The sequence below is a fragment of the Aricia agestis genome, chromosome 1, assembly GCF_905147365.1.
Source record: "Aricia agestis chromosome 1, ilAriAges1.1, whole genome shotgun sequence".
Lineage (NCBI taxonomy): Eukaryota > Metazoa > Arthropoda > Insecta > Lepidoptera > Lycaenidae > Aricia > Aricia agestis.
Window position 1 is genome coordinate 17,007,395 of NC_056406.1, and position 24,837 is coordinate 17,032,231.

General features: G+C 38.3%; 1 protein-coding gene across 3 annotated transcripts in view; it reads right to left on the bottom strand.

The window, feature by feature from the left end:
• Positions 1 to 1,260: 1,260 nt before the first annotated feature.
• LOC121737094 (junctophilin-1) overlaps positions 1,261 to 24,837 on the bottom strand; it is a 47,657-nt gene continuing 24,080 nt past the window's right edge. Inside the window, exons 3-9 of one of the 3 annotated variants that reach the window (XM_042128837.1) lie at positions 12,685 to 12,959; positions 11,534 to 11,707; positions 10,293 to 10,627; positions 8,419 to 9,860; positions 2,922 to 3,031; positions 2,547 to 2,744; positions 1,261 to 1,458 (exon numbers count right to left, since the gene is read on the bottom strand). In XM_042128837.1, the coding sequence (XP_041984771.1) occupies positions 1,372 to 1,458; positions 2,547 to 2,744; positions 2,922 to 3,031; positions 8,419 to 9,860; positions 10,293 to 10,627; positions 11,534 to 11,707; positions 12,685 to 12,959 (2,621 nt within the window). In that variant the 3' untranslated portion in view covers positions 1,261 to 1,371. The remainder of the gene's footprint in view (positions 1,459 to 2,546; positions 2,745 to 2,921; positions 3,032 to 8,418; positions 9,861 to 10,292; positions 10,628 to 11,533; positions 11,708 to 12,684; positions 12,960 to 24,837) is intronic. The other 2 variants (XM_042128761.1, XM_042128677.1) reach the window with 2 other exon arrangements.

Genomic DNA, 24,837 nt, shown 5'->3' on the forward strand with positions numbered 1-24,837 from the left:
TGTTTTCACCAACCGCCTCCTAACGCTAAGTGGTCCCCTAGCGGCCATTAAGGGTGTATATCCTTCAAGATTTCACGAATTTTTGTGTGTCACGTTCGTCCTCAGGGCGTAAGAACTTTTGCAAAACATTACTTTTTAAAATGTGTTTGTTTTAAGAGATATTTGACCCGCAAAGATCGCTAGGGAAAACTTAGCATTAGGAGACCGTTGGTGAAAACAGGCATAAAAGCATCAAAAAGTGGGTATAAATATACAGATTAAAACAGTGAACACTTTGTTAAAATATTTTATTTGTGAAACGTAGATAAAATCGATACAAGTAATTAAAACTTCTTAAATATAACTTATAGTTTTACATAGTAATGAAATTGCGAAAATTGTCTTAAACATTAATTTAACATCGGACGCGAACGTGCGTCGCCTCACATTCCGTTTCACCGCGGCCGAGCGGCGTCGTGCTGCGCCGCGTTACCAAAAATAATACGATCAATATTAACTTTTGTATCAAATACGAGAAATTGACGTAGTTAAATATCTATATATTCCATAAAAAAGTTGTGCATCGAATTTCTTAAGTTTAATTAGTATTAAAAAATGTTCAACTCGAATATAGCAAAAAGGCTAAACCTATGTGCATCTATACTGTATCTACAAATATCGTTTAGCGATGAATAATAATCTGATCGAAAGTAGCGTTAGATATTTTATGTACAATATATAGCGGTAGATCATTTCACGAGGGAACATCCTCCTATATTTAACCAGGAGCGTATTCCTAGCGTTTAAACAGTTAAAACATTAAACATCAACATATTTTTACAAAAAGATCGGGTACAACCCCTCGAAGGAAATTTCATAAAACTAAAAAGTACGCACCCTCTAGGAGTACATCAATAGACTCGTGGACCGACCCGAAAAAATGAGTACATGCGCTCAGACAGACGAGTATCGCCTCGACTCAACTCCGAGTATAAAGTTTCGTCCCGCTCCGCTCCGCCGGGTCCGGGTACTCTCATCTAATTTTGGATTTCGTATATTCTTAGAAGGCATACATATAACTAATAAGGCAAGCGTTCTTCATTATCATAGAGGGAAACCTACAATATGCAGGCTCGGACCGCGCTCACACCGCGCGGCCCCGGCGGGGGAGGGGCGGGGGAGGGGCGGGGGTGCACTCCCGATGACCCACACTCACACCGAACACACTAGACCTCGCCGCGGACGTACGGGTGGGAGGTGAAATGTACTTCATACAAAGGACAAGGTAAATAACATTTATTACATTTAATAATTGCGCGTGATTCACAGTGACTCGATCGTAAGTCGTCAGTTGTATTGGTGCGTGGGGCGCCCCGGCGCCGCCCGCCGACGCTACGTCAGCAGCTTGAAAAACATAATGCCTAACGAGATATTGACGAAGAGCACTAAAATCACTAGCTGCTGTCTCGAAAACCAGTCCTGAAACAAGAAAAATATACCGTTTTAGTATGCACACTACTCAAATTTTCAATATTTTTGTAGGTTTATAAAAACAAACGTTTTTGTACTAATTTATAGTAGGTAATTTCTACGAAACTCAAATATCGTTTCTCTGGGTGAATGTTACATGTATGATTGCAATAATAATTCAATCACTCATATTATCAATCAATCAAAAATAGTAAAATAGTGTTAGTAGTTATGAGTGCGCCGTAGCCGGTAGGCAGAGTAGACAGAATGATAGAGTATGCCGACTTAGAACTGATGTTGAAATTTTTAAATTTGACGTATTATGACGAAAATCGTCGCTAGGGTTGTTAACTTGTCACCTACGAATTTAAAACTATGACATATTCGCTGGACGTGTTCCTCTTTGGTCGTATTGTTGTTTGTGTTTTGGCACATGCGATTAAAATTGTCAGAATCCAATTTTGAAATCTTTATTTTCAATATTTAAAATAAATTATATCAGCCAGCGCGAGGCACATTCCGTTCATAATCCTAGTGAAACCCGACGAATTTGACAGATATTGAACCCTGTCCGTTTCTTTGCAGTCGAACTACTGGTCGTTATGTCTATTGTGCGGTAGGCTTGTAAGTTGTAGCGGTCGCGCTACATGCTACGGCGTGCTACGGCGTAGATCGCTGTACCTGAATACCTCGCTACGCCGTAGCGCTACGTCGTAGCGGGCCTACGACTGTAACTTATCAAACAACGGTCACCAGAAGATATGACTTACACATTACAAGTTTACTAATGTTGTATATGAGCTTAATAGATAAACCCTTGGCCTTTTCGGTGCCTTGAATTACTTTAAGTGTTTTAGGTGAAAGATCAACATCAATCGAATAACTGCCTGTGATACGACTCTTTAGGTTTGGAGTACCGAATGTTCGATCGGTTATAGGAATCAATACGGATTTTTTCTTTGAGTTTTTTAGTAAACATCTAACAAAATATTCGTATGAGCATTTTCAGTTCGTCTATCGTATTGTTTATTTTATGATTATTTAAATTATATATTAGTCATCGTCTCATCGATGTTTGTTCGCGCCAAGCTCATTACCTTGACTTGTGGACTGACTAAATAGAGGAGGGGGTTGGCGCGGAGTTTCTCCGTCTCCTCCATCATGCGGCGGACCTCCTCCCGGCGCGCGGAGCCGAGCGCGGACACCTCCTCCCGGGACATGCCCACCTCCGCCGGGATCGCCGCCACGTCCGGCAACGACTTCTTGCGTTGCAGCGTTTGGGGCGTACTTAACATCTGCAAATATCATCGTGTGTACGGTTTCGGATCGAAGCGAACGAGTGTCTCTTGGGCTACTTTAAAATTATTGATTTTGTGATATCGAGACCGAGACATTTCGAGTTTAAACGATTGCATAAGCGTTGCATCTGAATGACATATCGACGGATCGTCCGCGGCAGACGCGTTCGGTACCTCGACGGGAGGGACGTTGATCCAGCTCTCGGAGGCGCGGCGGGCGAGGATCGCCGGCGAGCACATGAGGTCCTCGTCCTCCTCCTCCTCCTGGTACCACATTTCGGCGGCTGTTTTCGGCGTACGCGTTAGGACGGAGGTGTTTAAGTTCTCGAGCGCATCGACCACGAATCGATTAAAACTTTTACATTATTCGAACACATCTGCACGTCGAAATGATTTATGTTGCGTCGCGGTTAATTTACATTTTCGGTTAAAACTTTCTGTTAAAATGTCTAAATTTAAATTCAGCAAAGAGACGACGCGCGGAAGGCGGCTGCGAATGACTGTCTCGATTTAGAAATAGAACGGGCTGGTCCGTCCCGCCGCCCACCGCTCGCCGCGCGCGCCTACCGCATAACTAGACGCTTGCTTATGTACTTCGGTCGAGATAAGATAGTTAAATGGTACTCCGAATCTCGGATCAAACGAATTGCATTTGCACATTACGCGTTATTCGATCATTCGTGTTGTTTCACTATATTATTTTAAACTATCGGTTTATTATTCGGCTTGGAATCCGTATTTGATGTTGCTATATTGCTCCGGTTCTCATAAATAATATAATTTACATTTCTGTGTTTTGTAGATTTGCATGTTCTTGATAAAATAATAATTCTACGAATGCACTAAAGATCTTTAAAAGTAGTATATTAAAAACTTGTATTTTTAAATAGGGGACTTCATGTATTATATACGTATAGGTATATTGTTATAAAATTCTTTGTATCGTAAATACTTTATAAATAAGCTTATATTCGTGCAAGAAACTACAAATAACGTTTTGATAACGCTGCTAATTATTGTATCAATGCTACTTCGGTGCTTAAAATAAAATAAATATTGTGTAACTTGTGCTAAAGTAATTAACAAAGACAATATGAAAAGGCCAAGGGTGAAGTATGATTAACAACTAAATACCTAATTATTTTATGTATCTATGATTTAAACCTCGAGGTCTAGTCACAAAACTGCATAATATAAATTTTTATTTTTAAAAGCTTTTATTTAACTTGCTCTGTAAGTATGTATGTAAGTATGTATGTTCGGGTGAAATCTTGGAACTCAATTTTGGAGTAGATATATTTAACCGATCGAGCTGAAATTTTGCAGGCACGTTTAGTTTGGATGACAATACACGATATCGTATGTGACATCACTCTAAATCCAATATGGCCGACCATCCAAGATGACGAAATAGTTATTTTCCATGCAGTTTTACAATATGGATATTAAATGAAAAGGCTTTTTAAGAGTAACTCGAAAACGAATATCATGTCATACTACATCCAATATGGCGGCTCATCCAAGATAGAGGTATAGTTATTTTTAATGCATTTCTGCAATATGGGTATCAAATGAAAGGGCTCATTGAGAGTAACTTGGAAACGAATGTTATGTCATTCTACATCCAATGTGGCGTCTCATTCGAGGTACTCGTAGGAGGATATAGTTAATTTTAATGCACTTCTGCATTATGGGTATCAAATGAATGGGCTCATTGAGAGTAACTTGGAAACGAATGTTATGTCATTCTACATCCAATGTGGCGTCTCATTCGAGGTACTCGTAGGAGGATATAGTTAATTTTAATGCACTTCTGCATTAGTGGTATTAAATGAATGGGCTCATTGAGAGTAACTTGGAAACGAATGTTATGTCATTCTACATCCAATATGGCGTGTCATTCGAGGTACTTGTAGGAGGATATAGTTATTTTTAAAGCACTTCTGCAATATGGGTATCAAACAAAAAGGCTTATTGAGAGTAAATTGAAAAGTCATGTCGTGTCCTGTCGTGCCGTGTCGTGTCGTGTCGTGTCGTGTCATGTCGTGTCGTGTCGTATCGTGTCGTGTCGTGTCGTGTCGTATCGTAACATAACGTGACGTGACGTGTTGTGTCGTGTCGTGTCGTGTCGTGTCGTGACGAGTCGTGTCGTGTCGTGTCGTGTCGTGTCGTGTCGTGTCGTGTCGTGTCGTTTCGTGTCGTGTCGTGTCGTGTCGTGTCGTGTCGTGTCGTGTCGTGTCGTGTCGTGTCGTGCCGTGTCGTGTCGTGTCGTGTCGTGTCGTGTCGTGTCGTGTCGTGTCGCGTCGTGTCGTGTCGTGTCTTGTTATGTCAAATCAAAACCAGTTAATTTTCGTTAAGTGATATTTAATTATTTAGTCGTAAAATGATGTACGATTTTTTAAAGACCTAAAGTAAGTTAATCAGATTTTAACAAATTCTTAAAACAAAACAAAGTACAATTAAGTAGACTAAGGCTCAATTTCACCAACAACTGTTAAAGTTAAAGCTCGGATTAGTATCACGTTACTTCTTTCGTTTTTCATATGAATGAAAGAGAAGACATGACATTTTAACAAGCTGTTAACACTAACAGACGTTGGTGAAATTGGGCTTAAGAAATCTAGTCAGAGATTTAACTAAAAAACAAAAAATAAATTATAAGCAAAAAACTTTTTGAAAAAAAGCTTTTATTTGCTTTTACTTACTTTAAGAAGAAGAAAATAAATTTCCTCTTAAACATTCTAACTATTAAGTTATAACCTCAATATATTATACAATTTGCATTATTATAAAAGCTTGTTGCGAGACTTAACAATCTGTCAACATTTAATTACTTTAATAAAATAAAAAATATAATAACAGTTTACTCAGTTGAGTTGGCACTCACTAGTTTATTATTAACAAATCACGCGACAAGCTTTTATTATCATGCAAATTGTATAATATATTGAGGATACAACTTAATAGTTAGAATTTTTAAGGGGAAATTTATTTTCTTCTTTTTAAAGTAAGTAAAAGCAAATAAAAGCTTTTTTTCAAAAAGTTTTTTGCTTATAATTTATTAATAAACATTTAGACCCTCCTCGTGGTAAATATAAGTACAACCACGACGCCAAAGTATTTAATATCAGAGAAGTTGATTCATAGACACTGATGGCGGACCTACGTAATTTGGTCGCTATTATGTCAAACCCAGCCGCCAGATCACGACTAACCGCCATACTCAGAGACATTTAATTATGATTAACCTTCAATTTAATGAAGAATTTCACAGATAATGTATGAAGCTTATGTCAAAATATTGAATTAATTACACTTAAGTAATTAATGTTCCACTCTGAGTGCGGCAGTAAGTGTCTAAACCATAAAGTTAATATACCTAGCGGAATAGAGCAACAATCTCGAGCTGTCAAACGAAACCGAAATTGGTTTATATCTGCGTGCAAAAATATGTCTACGTATACACACACAAGCATGATTAACCATGAATTCTATGAGATTAAGTTGTCAACGTGCCGATAAGTGCCAACTGGACGTCAAAAAAAAGAGTTCTGCTGTCACACGTCTCTTTTTACCAAGCAGTGTTACTGATCATAGTGACATCTCGCTTGCTCAGGCCTTTGTTTCTCTATTTCGCTAGGTATGGTCTAAACACACCATGCCGAAGTTCCACGACGGAAGTTCGCCATGATTACGTCAGCAATGTCAAACGCATACAATATAACGCGACGGAATTTCGGCATGGTGTGTCATCGGTAATTTAAAATACATTGCAGGCGGAATCATGCCGAACCTCCGCCGGGTTTTTTTGGCCTAGTGTGTTTAGACACTTCACACTTAGGGTCAATTCAGGTCGCAACGCGACGCGTAGATGCATTTCTCACACTCGATTTACACTCGCGCGCGAGCCGCGAGACGCGCCGCGAGCCCTGAGTGTAAACTCGAGCTCGCGGCTCGCCTCGCGGCGCGGCTCGCGTCGGGAGCGATTTCCAAAGGAGCTCGAGGGGGACGCGAGCTTTGTGTTTACACTCGCGCTTCGACGCGAGCTGCGAGACGCGCCGCGAGCCGAGGCACGAGACGCGAGTATTAATCTCGTATAAGAGCCAGCCCACACGGCGCGTTGCGTCAGCGTTGCGTCAACGCACCGCTCTTACGGCGGTTCCCAATATTTGATCTATCTCTGGTTTGGCCCTACTAGAGATAGGAATAGCTCACATTAGACATTAGAGACATATATTTTATGTCAATTGTGAGCTATTCCTATCTCTAGTAGGGCAAAACCAGAGATAGATCAAATATTGGGAACGGCCGTTAATTTGTACTTAATTGACAGACTTCAATTGCGGAGACGTCTTGCAAATCTGACAATTCCATACAAATTTAGAAATGCGCATCAACTGCGAATTACTGTCTGAATTGTCCTTACATAACTTGAATGGACATAATTATTATAACTTGACAAAGTGACACGGGACCTACTCGGGACCTACACGGGACCTACACGGAACCTACACGGGACCTACACGGGACCTACACGGGACCTACACGGGACCTTCATCTGCCTATGAATCAGTTTCTTCGATAGTACAATGTACATATCGATATTCGATAGTGCAATCATATTAACTCAGATTTAATTTTTTATCCAATTGTAAACAAAGCTTTATAAATTTATGCAGATAAAAATCAAATGCACTTATTTAGCTACGCGATACAGAAATAGGTACACGTTTAAAAATGGCACAAATAGCACATTTATTTCATTGGAATATTTTTTTGTTTACATTTAGATAAAAATTATTGAAGTTAAAAACCATTAGTCACTTTTATAATGGATGGATGGATGGCGGCGATATCATGACATCAAATATGTTACGAATTAGCTAAGTTTATATTAAACATAATGCCAATTTTCATTTGATTATTAAGTTTGGTTAGTACAAACAAAAACTTAATCTGTTAATTACTAATTTAGAATGAATAATGTGTTGACACCTGACGATGTACTATCAGGAAGTTGATTCCTAGGCAGATGGGGGACCTACGTAGTTTGGTCGCGTTACGTCAAACCCAGCCGACAGATCACGATTACCATCGAATTGACATGATCCGGCCAAATGACGTTGGTCTGTCAACTGCTTTTTGGAAGGATGGTATTTATTTTAAAATCTGTATAATGTTAAATTAAATTAAAAATTCAACATGCAATAAAACAAATTGAAGTTTCGGTATCATCTAACCCTAGTGCAAGTGTGCAACTACTTTTGTAAAGCTAACGTAAATGAAAAATTTTTATTTACTTAAATGAAATATCGATCTTAAAAACTAAATATAATATGACATGCTAATAATATTGGCATGTGTGTCTTAAAAATGCATCATGTTTTGGATGTATGTAGTTTCAAAATAACCAAATTTCCAGTCATTTCCATTTCTTATAAAATGAAATAACATCCATACTAATATTATAAATGTGAAAGTGTGTCTCTCTGTCTGTTACCTCTTCACGCCCAAACTGCTGAACTGATTTGGCTGTAGAATGGAGATACTTCGAGTCCCAGGAAAGGATATAGGATACTTTTTCGGAAAAATGTACGGTTCCCGCGCAATAAACGAATTTTGGCGCAACAGAGTTGCTTGCGGGCGTCATCTAGTGATTAATAAATATGACTTACTTTACGACCTCCTCCACCACCTCCAGTAGGCGCGGGCGGCGCTGGGGCGTTTTGCGTTACATAAAGACTTTCCGTTCTTTTCGGCTGGTACGGCGAAGGAGATATCTCTTGACCTAGTGTCCTCTTCCTCAGAAGAGATTCCTCAAACGGCTGCTGCTGTATCGAAGATCTTGGGACGGACCCCCGGCCCGACGCCAGGTGACCGTTCCCGGCCGGCGTGGCGGCCCGCGACGGGGGCCGGGACGCCTGCGTCGGCTGTTGCGGAGCTACGGACCCCGCGCGAGACCCTCCCGTAGGGTTCCCAGCTTCGACCGACGGCTGTCTCGACCGTCTTCCGTACCGGTCCACGCTCGAATCCCTACTGGGCGGCCTCTTGTAGTGGTCAAAATAGTCTATGGACGGTCTATTGCCCGCCCTGGTGTCGCGCTCCCCGTTTATCTGCTCCTGCTCCGCTGCCGGCTGTCTATTATACTGCTGCTGGTCCATAGGCTGCTGACGATACATTTGTTGATCCGTTTGCCGATAGTTTTGTTGATCCATGGAGGGCTTGCGATACATTTGTGGTTCCTGTCTATAGCCCTGGTCGACGTTTTGACGGTAGCCCGGGGGCTCGTTTGTCTGTCGATACTGTTGCTGGTCCATTTGTTGTCTATCAAGGACGCCTTCCGAGTGTACGGTTCCCGTTCGCAGTTCATTTCTGCCGTAGGAGGCGGTGCCGCTGTCGATATACGGGTGCCCCAGTGGATCGTGTGTCGGTTGAGCGAGGATGCTTTGCCGTCGGGGAATACCTGCCGTCGTGTTCCATTCCTGTTGAGGCTTTTGATTCGTCGGTTGTCGAATCGATGAAGAGAATCGACGTCCCTGATTAGAAAACTGTTGGTTACTTTGGTCCATACTTTGCTGTTGTGGCATCATATTGTATCCACTGGGGTCATTGGGCGTATACTGTTTTTGTGCGTTTGGCATTTGGTTTTGCATGTTCCCCGTGTTGTTCCATGTTTCTTGACCAGTATTGTACGAATAGGGATCATACGGCTGACCGACGTTTCGGTTGTCTACATTATATCCGGTGTTATTAGCGAGCCTCGGATCTCCTTGTCCTTGTCCAGGTTTCGGATATTGCGTCGAGGGCCTTCGGGAGGGTACGGAGTTGGGTATTTGTTTGTTCATTTGAGGAACCTGCTGATGCATTGGAGGGATATGATTTGGAATGCTCTTTCCATCCATCATCTTGTCAGGTTCTTGTTGCGTGTTTGACGTTACGTTAGATTCATAATTCTTTTGTCTATATCTTTCTCTTAATCCTATTCGATCGAAGCCAGGATGTTTAAAGTCTGGGGCAAACTGTTTCGCAGTTGATTGCGCTATATCACAGTCTTCTAATGCTTGGTCTGCTGCTGCATCAGCTTGCTCAGCCTTCCCCCGAGCTACGGCGGTCCTAGAGAAAAAATACCATATTAATTAATACTAAAAAACACAAAAATACTTATGACGTTAATTATTACAATAGGCAACTGATACAAAAATAATACTTTTGCAACTTTAATTATTCATCCATACTAATATTATAAATGCGAAAGTGTGTCTGTCTGTCTGTTACCTCTTTACGCCCGAACCGCTGAATCGATTTTGCTGAAATTTGGCAATGGAGATACTTTGAGTCCCGGGAAAGGACATAGGATAATTTTTGTCCCGGAAAAATGTACGGTTTTGGCGCAACGGAGTTACGGGCGTCATCTAGTTTCTTTTGGTTGATTAGTCATAAAATATGCTTGGAGCGTATACTTTCATGTATGGTACAAAATATTGCTTATTTATCATTTAGAGTAGAAATTTTAGACAAAATAAATAAGTCACTATTAAAACTCACCTGGAGATGGCGATATCGGCCTTTTGCATTGCAATTTTCAACGCCCGTTGCGCCGAATTTACTGCTGAATCAACTCTCTCTCGGAATTTCGCCGATCTCATGAGGAACATGTGCTTGCGTTTCTGGCTTGTGATGAGTACATTGTTTTTGTATTTCCCCTCTTCCCTGGTACCATCGCGGAACGTTGTCACACCGTAACCATATTTTCTATTCCCGAACCACTCGCCCTCGTATCGAAGGCCGTCACTTCTTTCACTCACACCGAATCCAGTTCGTTTATCGTTCTTCCATTCACCCATATACGTTTCAGTTACGCTAGCATCCAAATGCTCATCCTGCAAAGAAATATCATCTTTTATTTTACAGTTATTAAGTTATAAAAATATTTATGGGCTTTCATATTAAGATAGTCGGTCTAGTTTAACAGAACGAATATGTGAAAAACCTTGCTATAAATATTATATACTCCTGGATTTTAAAAATGTCATTGATCTTTTCACAATAGCCATTTTTCAAAGAGCTTTTGTACAAAGTTACCAAGAATAATCATGGTCTTAAAAGTGTCCTTATTCCCTGATATGCCTATAAGTCCTACCAAATAAGAAGCATCAAGAACATACATTATTTTATATATAAAATCCTCGTGTCACAGTGTTTGTGCGCGACCTCCTTCAAAACGGCTCAACTAATTTTAATGAAATTTTGTATGTACTATTCGAGAACTTGATTCCTAGGCAGATGAGGAACCTACGTAGTTTGGTCGCGTTACATCAAATCCAGCCGACAGATAACAATTAACACTGAATTGACATGATCCGACTGAATGACGTTGGTCTGTCAACTGCCTAGGAATCAATTTCCTCGACGGTACATTCGTTAGGCCTGAGAATAAGTTTTTATCTACTTTTTATATTGATACCAGAAATAATTTACATGGCAAAACAATGTTTACCGGGTCCAGCAGGCGCCGGCAGAAATATTTTCCAAGGGGTGCAGATTTTAGTTTTCTTTTATTTTTACTTTTTGCGATTATCAGTGACTGTCTATTTACGTCAACAGAATACATTATTACGAACTATCTTTGTACGGCATGGTAATAGCTGGTTACAGACGGCTTTTTATTTCAATAATTCCTGTTGATTCCGAGATTCCCAAGGGGTGCAAGTGCACCCCCTGGCACCCCTCTGCCGGTGCCCATGGCCGGGTCAGCTAGTATTACATATAATATTATGTAAAAGTACCTCTACAATAAAACTATTGTTGGAGTTAGTGTGTAGCGAGAGTCTCGTGTGCGCGGAGTGCGTGGACTCGACGGAGGATACCCAGGAGGAGTTGGAGCCCGCCGAGCCGCCCGACCGCATCGACGACGCCAGCCGCTTGTCCAGCTCGCCCGTGCTGTGTTGTTTACGAAACCTCTGCAACAGTATACAAAGATACGTCAGAATATTAAGAACGGAAAAAATCTCCAGTATACCCACCGAAGGTGCTTCGATCTATTTACGAGTGCTCACAACACAAGCGTGAATGGCATATACAATATGTCAAGATAAGATATGTTTGTGATTCTTACTAGGAGTCAAGGTATAAGATTGCATGTAATATAGCAGGTAGCAGCATCTTTATTTATTTAATCATATTTGGAATTTGGAAGATTAGACGTACATATCGTAACAAAAAATGCAGATCGCTCGCGATATCTATACATATAAAACTCAAAGGTGACTGACATGGTGATCTATCAACGCACAGCCCAAACCACTGGACGGATCGGGCTGAAATTTGACATGCAGGTAGATGTTATGACGTAGGCATCCGCTAAAAATTTTTTGATCTATTCTACCCTCAAAGGGATAAAATAGGGGATGAAAGATTATTTATAATAATACTTCTTAACGCGCCCGAAGCCGCGGGCAAAAGCTAGTTCATCATAAAGAAGAAGAAACCCTAATAAAACTTTATGATGAAACAGGAAAATGTACAGAAAAGTATTTGCTTTTACACATTATGGATCGCAAGCATTAATCACCGAGGTGTTTTCGGCTGTTGTCAGTTGTGGGTGAGAAGTCTGCAACATTTGGAGTCGAAACAAAAAACGCAATCTGACGTTAGAACTTATTGCATCAAACCGGAGATATTATGTTAGTTTAAACAGACTGATCGTAGGCGTGGACTTAAAAATACGGAGGTATTTTCAATGTAGTCTGTTTGATTTGTTTTACAAAGAAGCTCGATTCATTATCATAGTACGTATCTTCTCTGTACTATTCCACGTCAAAATTTAAAAGTAGAAACATTTATCTTTATGTAGAGTCGAAAGTTAAATGTTTCTAACATTACAGGCGCGTTCGCGAGCTTTTACTGAAATATCACTTTCACTTTACAAATCACTCACAGAAAGGAGTCCCTTTTTCGTCTTTTCAACAATCGAACTCCGTCTTCCCGAAGGTTCGTCGGAGCTGGCCTTGAGCACGAATCCCCCTCGCGCGTCGTCCATGCGCGTGGTCCTCTGGTCTGACGGGTCCGGTGTACCCGCCGCCTCCGCCAGAGATGACAAGGAGCCGCGGTGGTGCGATCGCCCCCTGTAGTGCGACGCCAGGCCGAAGGGGGCGGACGTCCGCACTCCGTACCCGTGACGAAGCCCTCGCATCCATTGCCCCTGATAAGTGCCTGTAAATGAAAAATAAGAAAATCAGAATTTGAAATATTTGTAAAGTAACAGACAGGAATAAGCATTGAGATACTATTTATCTTCATTTATGGAAATAAGCTTTCGATGATTGGAAATGTGTGTTTCATTATTCATATGAGGCTAATCAAAGGAAGGTCGGATATGATACCATGGGTGCCCATGGTATCATGATAGATGTAATATCAAGAAACAGGAAAAAAGTTAGTGCCTTCAAAAATGTTTGAGAATGCATATGAAACTGTTTTCATAGGTATTTTAAAACATTTTTAAAGGCACTAACATTTTTCCTGTTTCTTGATATTACATCTATCAAAATGGTTAGAGAGAGAGAGAGAGAAAGTGCACTTTAATAATATTATTATTTATGTTTTATGCTACACATACTTGTCGCTATAAAAAACAACGCAATCGTCTATGAGGCCATATTATTAACGTCATATGAAACAATAGCAGGTGAACATCATTAATCACGCAGAGTAACGGACTTTCATTAGTTATTTAGAACGTCTGATAAAAAAATAGTCTATGTTTTTTGTAATAGCTTTAAATACGCCGTCATCATGATTGTATGCCGCGGTGGAGCGCGTGCCGTTCTATATTTAAACAGCGAGGGCCGCGAACTGTGCGCTGCAGGGCCGACTTACACTAACCGTTCTCTCGTTAAATTAAAAAATCTCTTAGTATTTACTTAGCATAGTCAATAAAATACCCAGAAGAATTCTAAAGAACGCAAGCAATTCAGCCTTCAAATCTTTCGAAAGGCACAGACTAAAATTCGAATAGTCCGTAACAATTTATGAAATCACTTTATGAGTATGATTTCAAATATAGAAAGAAAACTCATGGTGAATCCCGAATTTTTCAGAAAGTCTCCAACTATAAAAGCTTCAGCTGAAAATGTTAAGAACGCTTAGAGTACTGAGTACCTACTGAGTACTACGAGGATTGTCTTTTCATCATGAGACTGAAATGTAACAAAGCGTACTTGTTCTGAGTATTAAATATCAATCCCATCCTGTATCGGGTCACAACTCCTGAATGGCATAACGGATGTTGGTGCATCCGGTTGGAAGACATCGCTCTACATATTATCCGAAATTTTATGAATGACAAATCTTAATGCGGCGATGAGTCAGTCATCGTCAAGAATTGTGTGACGTGTTCGAATATGCGGACACATTACGTGGAAACGATTTTCGGCGCTGTTTTAGCGCGGTATAAATAGCTAACTAGACTTTTACGTACAAAATATAAAAGAGAATGACGCGGCTCCCTGAATATTTTATGCGCTGTGGAACTGTACGGAACGAGTTTTCACTCGGTTATGTCGGGAACCCGAGCCCGACGTGACTAACAACACCGTTTCTGTCTGGAAATGCGAAGGCCTGACTTCAATCGTGATCGAGAAATGACAAACAAACACACGCCGAGTAATCCATTCTTGTATTACGCAAATTCATCGGAATGTACACTCTACAGGGCCGTTTAACTGAACTCCATTAACTCGGGCGGCGGATGTATCTTTCGAAATTTAATTTTTACGTTCTCGTTAAAACATTAAATCGTTAATAATGTTATTTATTATTCTATATTCATTGCCAACCAAATTTCGATCTGCGCAGAAAATGCACACAACTAAAAGTATCAAATAATTTTGAAATAAATACAAATCGCTAGTTGTATAGGTAGTTTTCATTAGGTACGGCTACACTTTTCATGAAGAATTTTAAATCGTTGAAAATATCGGGGTTAGTTATTGGAAATTGCAAATATTGTTGTCTTTGGCTTTAATTAGAAAACGTTAGAATAATTTAAAAAACCTAGGAATAAGCCCGGCCGCACATTATCCGAAATTTTTGATCAGAAAAATTCGGACGCCCGCCGGAACACACTCTGTTCATAGTTACATTTTGTTGTAGACCCCGCATACTATCAGAATTCTGACGTGTCAAAATGTATTAGCAGGGCGGGGCGTCCGAATTTTTCTGATCAGAAGTTCGGATAATGTGCGGCCGGGGTAATAATGGCGCTTTGCACCAAGTCTAAGGTGCCGTGCTTAATATGTATTCGAAAAACTGATTTGTATTTCTTTCGTCAAATCATCGCTGCCCATGCTTCGTATTCGTGCACTGTATATTTCTTTTAGAAATGTGTTTTTAGTCCAGTTTAATCATATTTGGAAAAGTGCTTCATGTCATATTCATAACCTACATTTTGCCTTTTAATTCAGTGAATAACAGCGGGAGTACCGTATAGCTGCATACGCTGGCACAGAATGTACGTCGAGTACATTGCGCCAGGAGTTTTCTTTTTAGTTCACGCGTCTAGAATGTGGGTCATTAGGTGGTCGGTTTTCATATGGCTATTATTAAGCCGGCGAAAGATATGTGACAGACAAGTGTTTAGGATAAGCCAGGGCTTCCCAAACTTGTTATTCTAATTCATTAGGTAGCTAATTAATTGCACTAATAATGAGGTGAAATGTGTTAGATTTAGAAACTAAGTCCGTAGACCGTAGTCCGTGACGTATCTTTTTTATTTATTTTTTATTATTAGTTGTAACTTTTTGCAATCGATAAATAATGTATTATTAATAATTTCTAAACAGAGTTTAATAAGATTAATTTGCAGAATGCTGCAGTCTTCTATCAAAATCCGAAATTAAAATTTGAAATCTTTGTTCAAAATATGAAAAACTTATTATTCGGCTGCTATTGTAATAATTTGAAATTGTTACATGGAATACAATCACTTGTTATTCAATAATTTAACAATAAGCCTAATTAGTGATGTGAATTTAGCTGACATAGTGAAATCGTAAGGGCTGTCGACTTGATTGGAGGCACGTGTAGAAAGGTCAAAGTTAATTTGAAATTTTTGTACAGCTTCAATATATTTTGTGCCCTTCGTAGTCCTTATATGTGTAATATTATATCTATTTATGTGCTGTCTTAAGACTCTCAGAATGAAATGAGTGAAATGAAATGAGTAGTAAAATAACAACGCTCACATTCGTTTATGTGAGACCATTTTCTCTTTGTTCGTCGGTTGTCGCTTTCTTATCCTTTATTTAATTTACATTTATCATTATTCATTATATTGTATTAAATATGACTTTTTTTTATTTTAAATTCGTAACGGACTCAAAAAATCAACAAGTTTTTTAATGAAATAAGGGGGCAAACGAGCAAACGGATCACCTGATGGAAAGCAACTTCCGTCTCCCATGGACACTCGCAGCATCAGAAGAGCTGCAGGTGCGTTGCCGGCCTTTTAAGAGGGAATAGGGTAATAGGGGAAGGTAGGGATGGGAAGGGAAGGGAATAGGTGAGGGGAGGGTAGGGAAGGGAATAGGGTAGGGGATTGGGCCTCCGGTAAACTCACTCACTCGGCGAAATACAGCACGAGCGCTGTTTCACGCCGGTTTTCTGTGAGAACGTGGTATTTCTCCGGTCGAGCCGGCCCATTCGTGCCGAAGCATGACTCTCCCAAAATATACATACAGGTTAACATTGTAACTTGTATACTTAAAACTTTTTTAACGTTGCCGTTAGCTACTTCCCTGAACAACCCTTTCTGATAATCTGCGTGCTGGCAGGCCGTGGAAGTAGTGGGGTGGGGAAAAAATTTGAAAAAATTTAGTTTCAGCGACTTAATAGTGTTTGCGATGGTACCTACATGTTAATTTATAATTTTTTTACATAGATAATAAAGAATAACCGGCTAAGTGCGAGACGGTCTCACGCACGAAGGGTTCCGTATTTCAGAAGTCTATCTATATATATAAATTTCCGAAGTCTATCTATAGCGGTCCTTGTGATACAGCCTGGAGTCATACAGTCAGACAGACAGTCATATTTTTTCATTTTTCCCCACCCCACCACTCCCACACCCACCGCCCACGGCCTGCCAGCACGCAGATTATCAGAAAGGGTTGTTCAGGGAAGTAGCTAACGGAGTTTTAACACAGCTGAAGCTACATGACTAATTTGGTCGTCAGCTCTTAGTCGAGTAGTAGTAGAAGATCTATGAGTAAACAAACAAAGTTTACCTCTTTATAATATTAGTATAGATTAAAAGCTACTGAATCGATTTTAATAATTTTTTCAGTGAGTGACATAGGCTATATATTTTTTACCCGTGCGAAGCCGGGGCGGGTCGCTAGTTTTATATATATAATACTACGAATAATAAAAACATTACTTTTATATGTTATATCTTTTACGTAAAAAAAACTTAGTTTTAAGAGACTTATTTTGTAATCCTTTTATTTCTTTTTTAAATATTTTTATGGTTGTCTGGAAGAGACCGCTTAAAGCGGTAAGACCGCCAATTTACTCTTCCTAAAAATTGTTTCTCTTTCGCATTTTGTATTTTTTTTTATGTGCAAATAAAGAGTTCATTATTATTATTACCTATTCCGTACCGTAAGTAGGGAAACATTTGTGTTTTTTGTATGGGAGCCTTAATTATTTATTTTATTTCAATTTTATTATCAAATATTAAAGTAGGTACACATATAATTGAGGATTTTGTGAAAATTTCAAGTGTCTTCATGTTTTTAGGGATAACGAGCCCCAAAAAATCACGTTTGTTGTATAGGAGCCCCCTTAAATTTAAATTTATTTTGTTTTAAGTATTTGTATAGCGGCACCAGAAATACACAATCTGTGCAAATTTCAGAAGTCTAGCTATAGCGGTTCTTGAGATACATCCTGGAGACAGAAAGAGGGACAGACATCGAAGTCTCAGTAATAGGGTCCCGTTTTAACCTTTGGGTACGGAGCCCTAAACATTATTAAAATTATGAGGATTACGCAGAAGACCCGGAATTGTACCTACCCATGAGGAGGTAGGTATGTATTATAGTCATACTTGTTTGGAGGCAGCAAAAATGATCAAAATATGTTGGATTTTAAAAATTCTTAGTATAAGACGATGCAAGATTGGAGAACTGTTTACTTTGCTGCCATAAATAATAATGGTACGCCGCTTAATCGATTTTGAAAAGATTTTGCGTCAAGAAACTTCGAATCCAAAGAGACATAGTATAGTTTTTATCCTGGAACATTGTACGCAGTTATCGCGACAAGCCAAACTTTAATCGTAATATAATAAAATCACAAGTAAAGCTAAAGATTTAAGGCATGTTATTGTGCCATCAAATAAATTGGTAGACGGCGGACCTACATTATTTGGTCGGGTTATGTTAAATCAATATTAGTCGTGATCTGTCAGCTGGGATTGACATAATACTACCAAATTAATTAGGTTTAATCACGGTAAATTCTGCCAAGTAAGAGTGAAGTGAGTACTATGAGAGATGTTGATTCATATTCAATGTAATTTGGTCACGTTATGTTAAACCCAGTCGACAGATCCCAATCACAATCACTGAATTTACATTACTTGACCGAATGAAGTAGGTCCGTCAGCTGCTGAATAAATTTCTACGAAGTGCCATCGAGGAAGTTGATTCCTATGCAATTGACAGACCAACGTTATTTGGTCGAATATGTCAATTCAATGTTAATTGTGATCTGTCAGCTGGGTTTGACGAAACGCGACCAAACTACTTAGGTCCCCGATTTGCATAGGAATCAACTTCTCTCATCAGAGAAGTTGATTCCTATGCATATATAACATAAGGAAAACAGACATGTACCATCGTACATGTCTGTTTTCCTTATGTTTGGAAGCACAAGTTTGTTTAGGGTGGGCGATCATTGCACACTGTACACACATCGGGCGACACACCCGCGTGGGTCGGCTCGTAAACGTCGCTGCGCCTGATGTCTAGCTCAGATTTATCGCACTACATTCAATTATATTGAAGGTTTACCTAAAGCATTAAGGGGAGATTTCACCAAAAAAATGGAACGCGTTCAAAGCACTCTGAACCGGTTCAAAACGTATAAACGCGATTATAACATTGTAATGCATTTCACCAGCATAAACTGAACGCGTTCACAGCAAATCCGAGTTTTATCTTTTGAACGCCCAAAGTCCGAAGTTTAAAGTTATAAAACCCGTTCAAGCTCTGTCATGGCGGAACGAAAAACATAGACAAAAGAAATGTCAAGATGACAGTTTTGACACATGCGTTTGTTACTTTATGTATTGTTTCTTGCTATTTCGTAGTTAAATTAACGTGAAAAGGCTTTAAAATGACGAAAACATGTAAAATAATCGCGTGACGTCACGTAAACTAAGATTTAATAATCGCGATCAAAAGAAGTTTGTGAAATCCAATCGAAACAAAACGAGATTTACGTCGCAGCATGAACGCGTTCAATGGGAACTAAGTTTTATAAAACTAAGTTTTATGTGTGTTTGGTGAAATCCCACCTTAATAAGACATTTTAATCATAGTGTCAAACATATAACGTGGTAAAAAGTTTGGGACGTCATTTACAAAATCGACGATTTTTAAAAGAAGAAGAAGAACTTTTGAGGTGGCCTTGCAACCTGATTTCTATTGTTTATACTTATTTTATTTATTACAAAAACTCTTCACTACGTATAGTATATAAAACATAGTCGCTTTCTCTGTCGCTATATCCCTTTGTATGCTTAAATCTTTAAAACAACGCAACGGAAAATGATGCGGGGTTTTTAGGGTTACGTAGTATACAAGGAACCCTCATATTTTCGGTCTGTCCGTCATGTCTGTCCGCGGTTTTGCTCAGAGACTATAGGACCTACAAAGCTGTAATTTGTCATGAATGCACATAATTATGATGCCTAGATGCCGACAAAATGGTACATAAAATCTAAAAAAAAAATTCTTATCTAAGTGCGGGAAACCATCAAGCGGGATTTGAATGTTTTTTTTTTCGCGTCCACCCCATTGTGTGGGGTATCGTTGGATAGGTTTTTTTTTTAATGTTACATGTATTCAAAGATCATTTTCCGATTTAGGGATATATCACATTTGTGAAATATGAAGTTTTATAGTGGAAAAAATCGTTAGAGTCCAGTTTCTCTTCTACCAGCTAAATGGTTGCTTCTGGAAATGTGAAAAATTCACGAATTTAAAAGTAAAACTATCACGGCTAAGAAGACTTCAAAAGTTTTTGAATATTCAAAAGTTAATAGTCGATCAACTAAAATAAAATTATTATATTATATAAATTCCTTTGAACATAACTGATATTATGTTGTTAGTAGTGTCTAGCGGAACCCTATATTGCGCGTGGCCCGACACGCACTTGGCCGGTTTTTTAATAGATCCATTAAATTGTGGAGAAATACTGTTATATTTGTGGTTTCTGATGAGATGTCGTAAATATTAGGTCCTTACCTACGAATAATAAAAACTAAGGAATCGTAACTCGCATACTATTACCGTTTTAAAGGTGGATGCCCAAAAATGTATGAACCAAAAACCCGTAATCGATTGAAACCACTTATATGTGGCATAGTGACTACATATACTGTGTCCCAATTATACAAAGTCCTTTTTACCGACTTCCAAAAAGGAGGAGGTTATACGTTCGGCAGTATGTAGCTGTCTTTTTTTTCCGATTTTCAAAATTCTTTTTGTGTTGTAAAGGGTTTAACTCGAATTTGATACCATGAACACAAAAGTGGTGATCTGATGATGGAATCCTGGAGGAATCGAGGGGACTCCTTGAAATTTGTATGGAAACATATAGTGATTTCAATTTTTTCTGAAGCATTCGAGGTAAATTCTACCAAAAAGTAAGATTTCGCACCAGGTTATACCCTGGATCCGAAGGTACCCAACAGAACTTTTGAATCCTTATAGATACAGGTTCGGGGATTTCGGCGTTGTTTAAACAACTGAAAGCGTAAGCCAATACATCAATTTATTTGATCATCATTATCAAAATCATAATTATGCCATGGGTCATCACATCATGACCCAATTATTGATGCTTTTCGTGATATTTTGTATCGAAGCAGATGTTTTTGATGATTATTTCGCTGTTTGTGGACCGAAATTCAAAATTCTTGTGTTGTTGTATAGTATATAATCTTTATTGATTTTGTATAATAATTACGAAAGTGGTGAGCTGATGATGGGATCTATGAGCAATCGAGGGAAATCCTTGAAATTTATCAAAAGACTCATAGTGGTTAAAATGTTGTTTCTAGTAACTTAAACATATGTTACGAATAAGAGAAAGTTCATACAAAGGGTTCTCTTGGTCCAAAGGCACTGAACAGAACTCCTGAACCTATAAAGATAAAAGTTTTTAAATTGCAGCATCGCTTAGATAACTGCAAGCATTTACCACAATTTCGCTTACAGTAACATAATGTGAATAGTTAACATTCGTAGTGGCTATTTACGCATAAAGCCTTATCTTGTAGATAACTAAAAAGAGTGAAATTATTATTTTTAACAAAAAATTAAAACCGACTTCCAAGGTACCAGCTAATTTTTTCGTGAGTTCAGTCAATGTTAGAATATCTGAAGCTTTTGGGACTGGTACCGACTTCAAATAATGAAGACTGTAGTATATGTACAGAAATAGTTGAGATTTAGACGAATTCTGAAAAAGGCACTAATATAGAGTAAGAGTTATTTAATACTTTTTAGTTCATATTGTTATTGTTTTTACCTTGGAAGTCGGTTTTAATTTTTTGTTAAAAATAATAATTGGATTTAACAATCACCGAGTGCTTTAAAAACGATCGTAACTAATTGACTTTTCATGTAGGAATCTATGATAGTTAGGACGACCCGATGCTACAAGTACAAACGATAGTGTGGCGATTAGTACGTAGTAAAAACATTTTTATATATTTAGATGTCTAGTATTATCATATTCATGGATTTTATATTTAATTATTATTTATCACTTTTATATCTGATAGTATAGAATGTTAGTTTAGTACTTATAGAAAATAATCTGTAATTATGTACTGTTTTTTTAGGATTATTAGATGGTTATATTATGATAATTTTTTTAATAAAGTAATGGGTCAAACGAGCAAACGGGTTACCTGATGGAAAGTAACTACTGTCGCCCTTGGATACTCGCAACATCGAAAGAGCTGCAAGTGCGTTGCCGGCCTTTGAAGGTTTGCAAGTCGTATTGAAAAAACTGACAGTTTGTTTCAGAGTTTTACAGTGCGCAGCATGAAAATGATGACTGATGAGGATGGTATTTATTATAATATGTTTCGCGTGGAACGATAGCGAAAAGTTGCAGGAGGTAAGATTCTGAACAATTTCTTAGAGCACTCCACGTGATACAACCGATAGAGGATGTAGAGTGAAGCTACTTGTGATTTAGTTTATTCTTAAAGTATACATTTGACATAGTCTTTTTTTCTCTAAATTGTAAATTATTATCTATCTACATCGCCTTCACGAGAAAGAACACAAAAACAAAGGAAGTAGGTAACTATATTGTAGTTGATTGGAAGTACTGGGTATCTCAAAATTATTTTTTCAAATTATCGGTTTCGGTTATGGTTTTGAATAAAATGAATTGCATATTTTATACGTGGGAGAGCCATGCTTCGGCACGAATGGGCCGGCTCGACCGGCTAAATACCACGTTCTCACAGAAAAACGGCGTGAAACAGCGCTTGCGCTGTGTTTCGCCGAGTGAGTGAGTTTACCGGAGGCCCAATCCCCTTACCCCTACCCTACTCCCTTCCCTACCCTCAACTATTCCCTTCCCTTCCCTTCCCTACCCTCCCCTGTTACCCTATTCCCTCTTAAAAGGCCGGCAACGCACTTGCAATTCTTCTGATGCTGCGAGTGTCCATGGGCGACGGAAGTTGCTTTCCATCAGGTGACCCGTTTGCTCGTTTACCCCCTTATTTCATTAAAAAAAAATAATAAAAAAAAAATTTACAATCTACTGTTTATGGTTTACTTTGCTGTACATAAATTATTTTAATCGACTACGGGTTTTTTTTGGGCATAGTCCTTTGGTTCCTTTTGATCTGTCATGTAACGTCAGCCTAGTACCGCTCAATTTCACCTAAATATTGAAGGTACACTTTTTTGACAAGTATTGTGGAGCATGTTTTTTGACGGAGTTACTTTTCCTTAGTTTTTATTATTCGTAGGTCGACCTCACATATGAAATTGGCGTTTTGGTTAAGAATTCCAAATTCAAATGTATATGTATAAAACAGTCATTCATTTGTTTTTTCTTGATTATTTTTTCTTTGGAGAAGTTGACTGAACGTTGATTGAACTGCTGTTTCAGGACAACGCTAGACCACACACTGCACAACAGACGGCCGTAAAACTGGAGAAGTGCAATTGGAATGTCTGCGACATCCGCCGTACTCCCCGCTCCCCGCTAACCTTGCTCCAAAAGATTACCATTTTTTCGGAATTTGGATAACTTCCTACAAAAAATTAAACTCTGATGTGGCAATCCAAACCGCATTCAAAGAATTTATTGACTCTCGTCCCTCCGTTTTTTTTCAGTAAAGGGATCAACGAACTACCTACCCTTAAGGTGGCAAAACTGCATCGATACCAATGGTACATACTTTCATTAATTAAAATTTATTATACAAAAAAAACTACTCTATATTCCTCCCATACAAAACGCCAATTTTATAAGTAAGGACCTATTTTTTCCGCTTAGATTAATGCAAGCGCACTGCGCAGGCTAAACCCTACGAGATTTATCCAAATAATGTACTAAGTATTGTACAATGTGTACCTACAGAAAACTGTGAAAAGGTCTACAGAAAACTCGGCGATGGTATATGTTTTTCTCTCATGGATATCCCACAATAACATTTTTTCGTCATTTGCTTTTTACGACAAATATAATTATTTATTATAATGGCTGATTTTTGAAGCAATTTTAACGAATATAGCATTAATCCTTATCCAATTAAATACATTGTTGATTTAATATAATATATCTAATATAATATGGTCCTTTACAGCATATGATTTAAATGAATGTTTTCGAAGATATTACAGATTTAATAATCGGCCAAGCGCGAGTCGGACTCGCGCACTAAGGGTTCCGTACCGTTTATGAGCAAAAATAGGCCAAAAATTGTGTTAAAAAATAAAAATTTTAGGGGGGGCTCCAATAAGTACACATATTGGAGCCCCCCCTAAAATTTTTATTTTATATTATTCTTAATTCGCCCATGACTTTTAACAATGTCGGATGTGAAAAACGACAACTTTACAGGAGAGCGATTCAAAATCTAAATTGTGCATAACTTTTTACTTATTTCAAGTAGGATCATGAAATTTCAGGGTAATACTATAAAAGTTATTTACATTTGATATGTTATTATGAGTATCTCGTATTTTATGCCTAAATATGAGAAAAGTCACTTCTGACCTTTTTAACGGGGTACGAGTAATGCTGATTTGTCGGAAGTGCCAGAACCGACATTGTTGCTTGTAGGAAATCGACGATTGTGTGGCATTTACGTCATTGTTAAGTGATAACTGTTAATTTAAAAATATGTCGCATGTAGGAATTACCAACAAAAACGACAAAAATTTAAAGAAAAAAAATTGTTTTATGGACTTCTGTCAAATAAAACGTAAAAACAATGTACGTATGAAAATACAAAACATTTCTTATGATTTAAATAATTCGGAAAATCAAATTTTCATCCGAAATGAAAACTTACTTAAAATATTGAAATTAAAAATTATTACCAACACTATTTTGCTGACTTTTTGATAGCATAACATAAAGTAACCAAACAAAATAAAAAATAAAAAAAATATATTAATTATAAAGAGAAAAGTTTGTTTTAAATTATAAAGATGAATGGGCTCAATAACTACTGAACTAATTTTAAAAATTCTTTTACTTTTGGAAAGCTACATCATTTGCAAAGAACACAGGCTATGTATTATTCTGAAAAATAGTA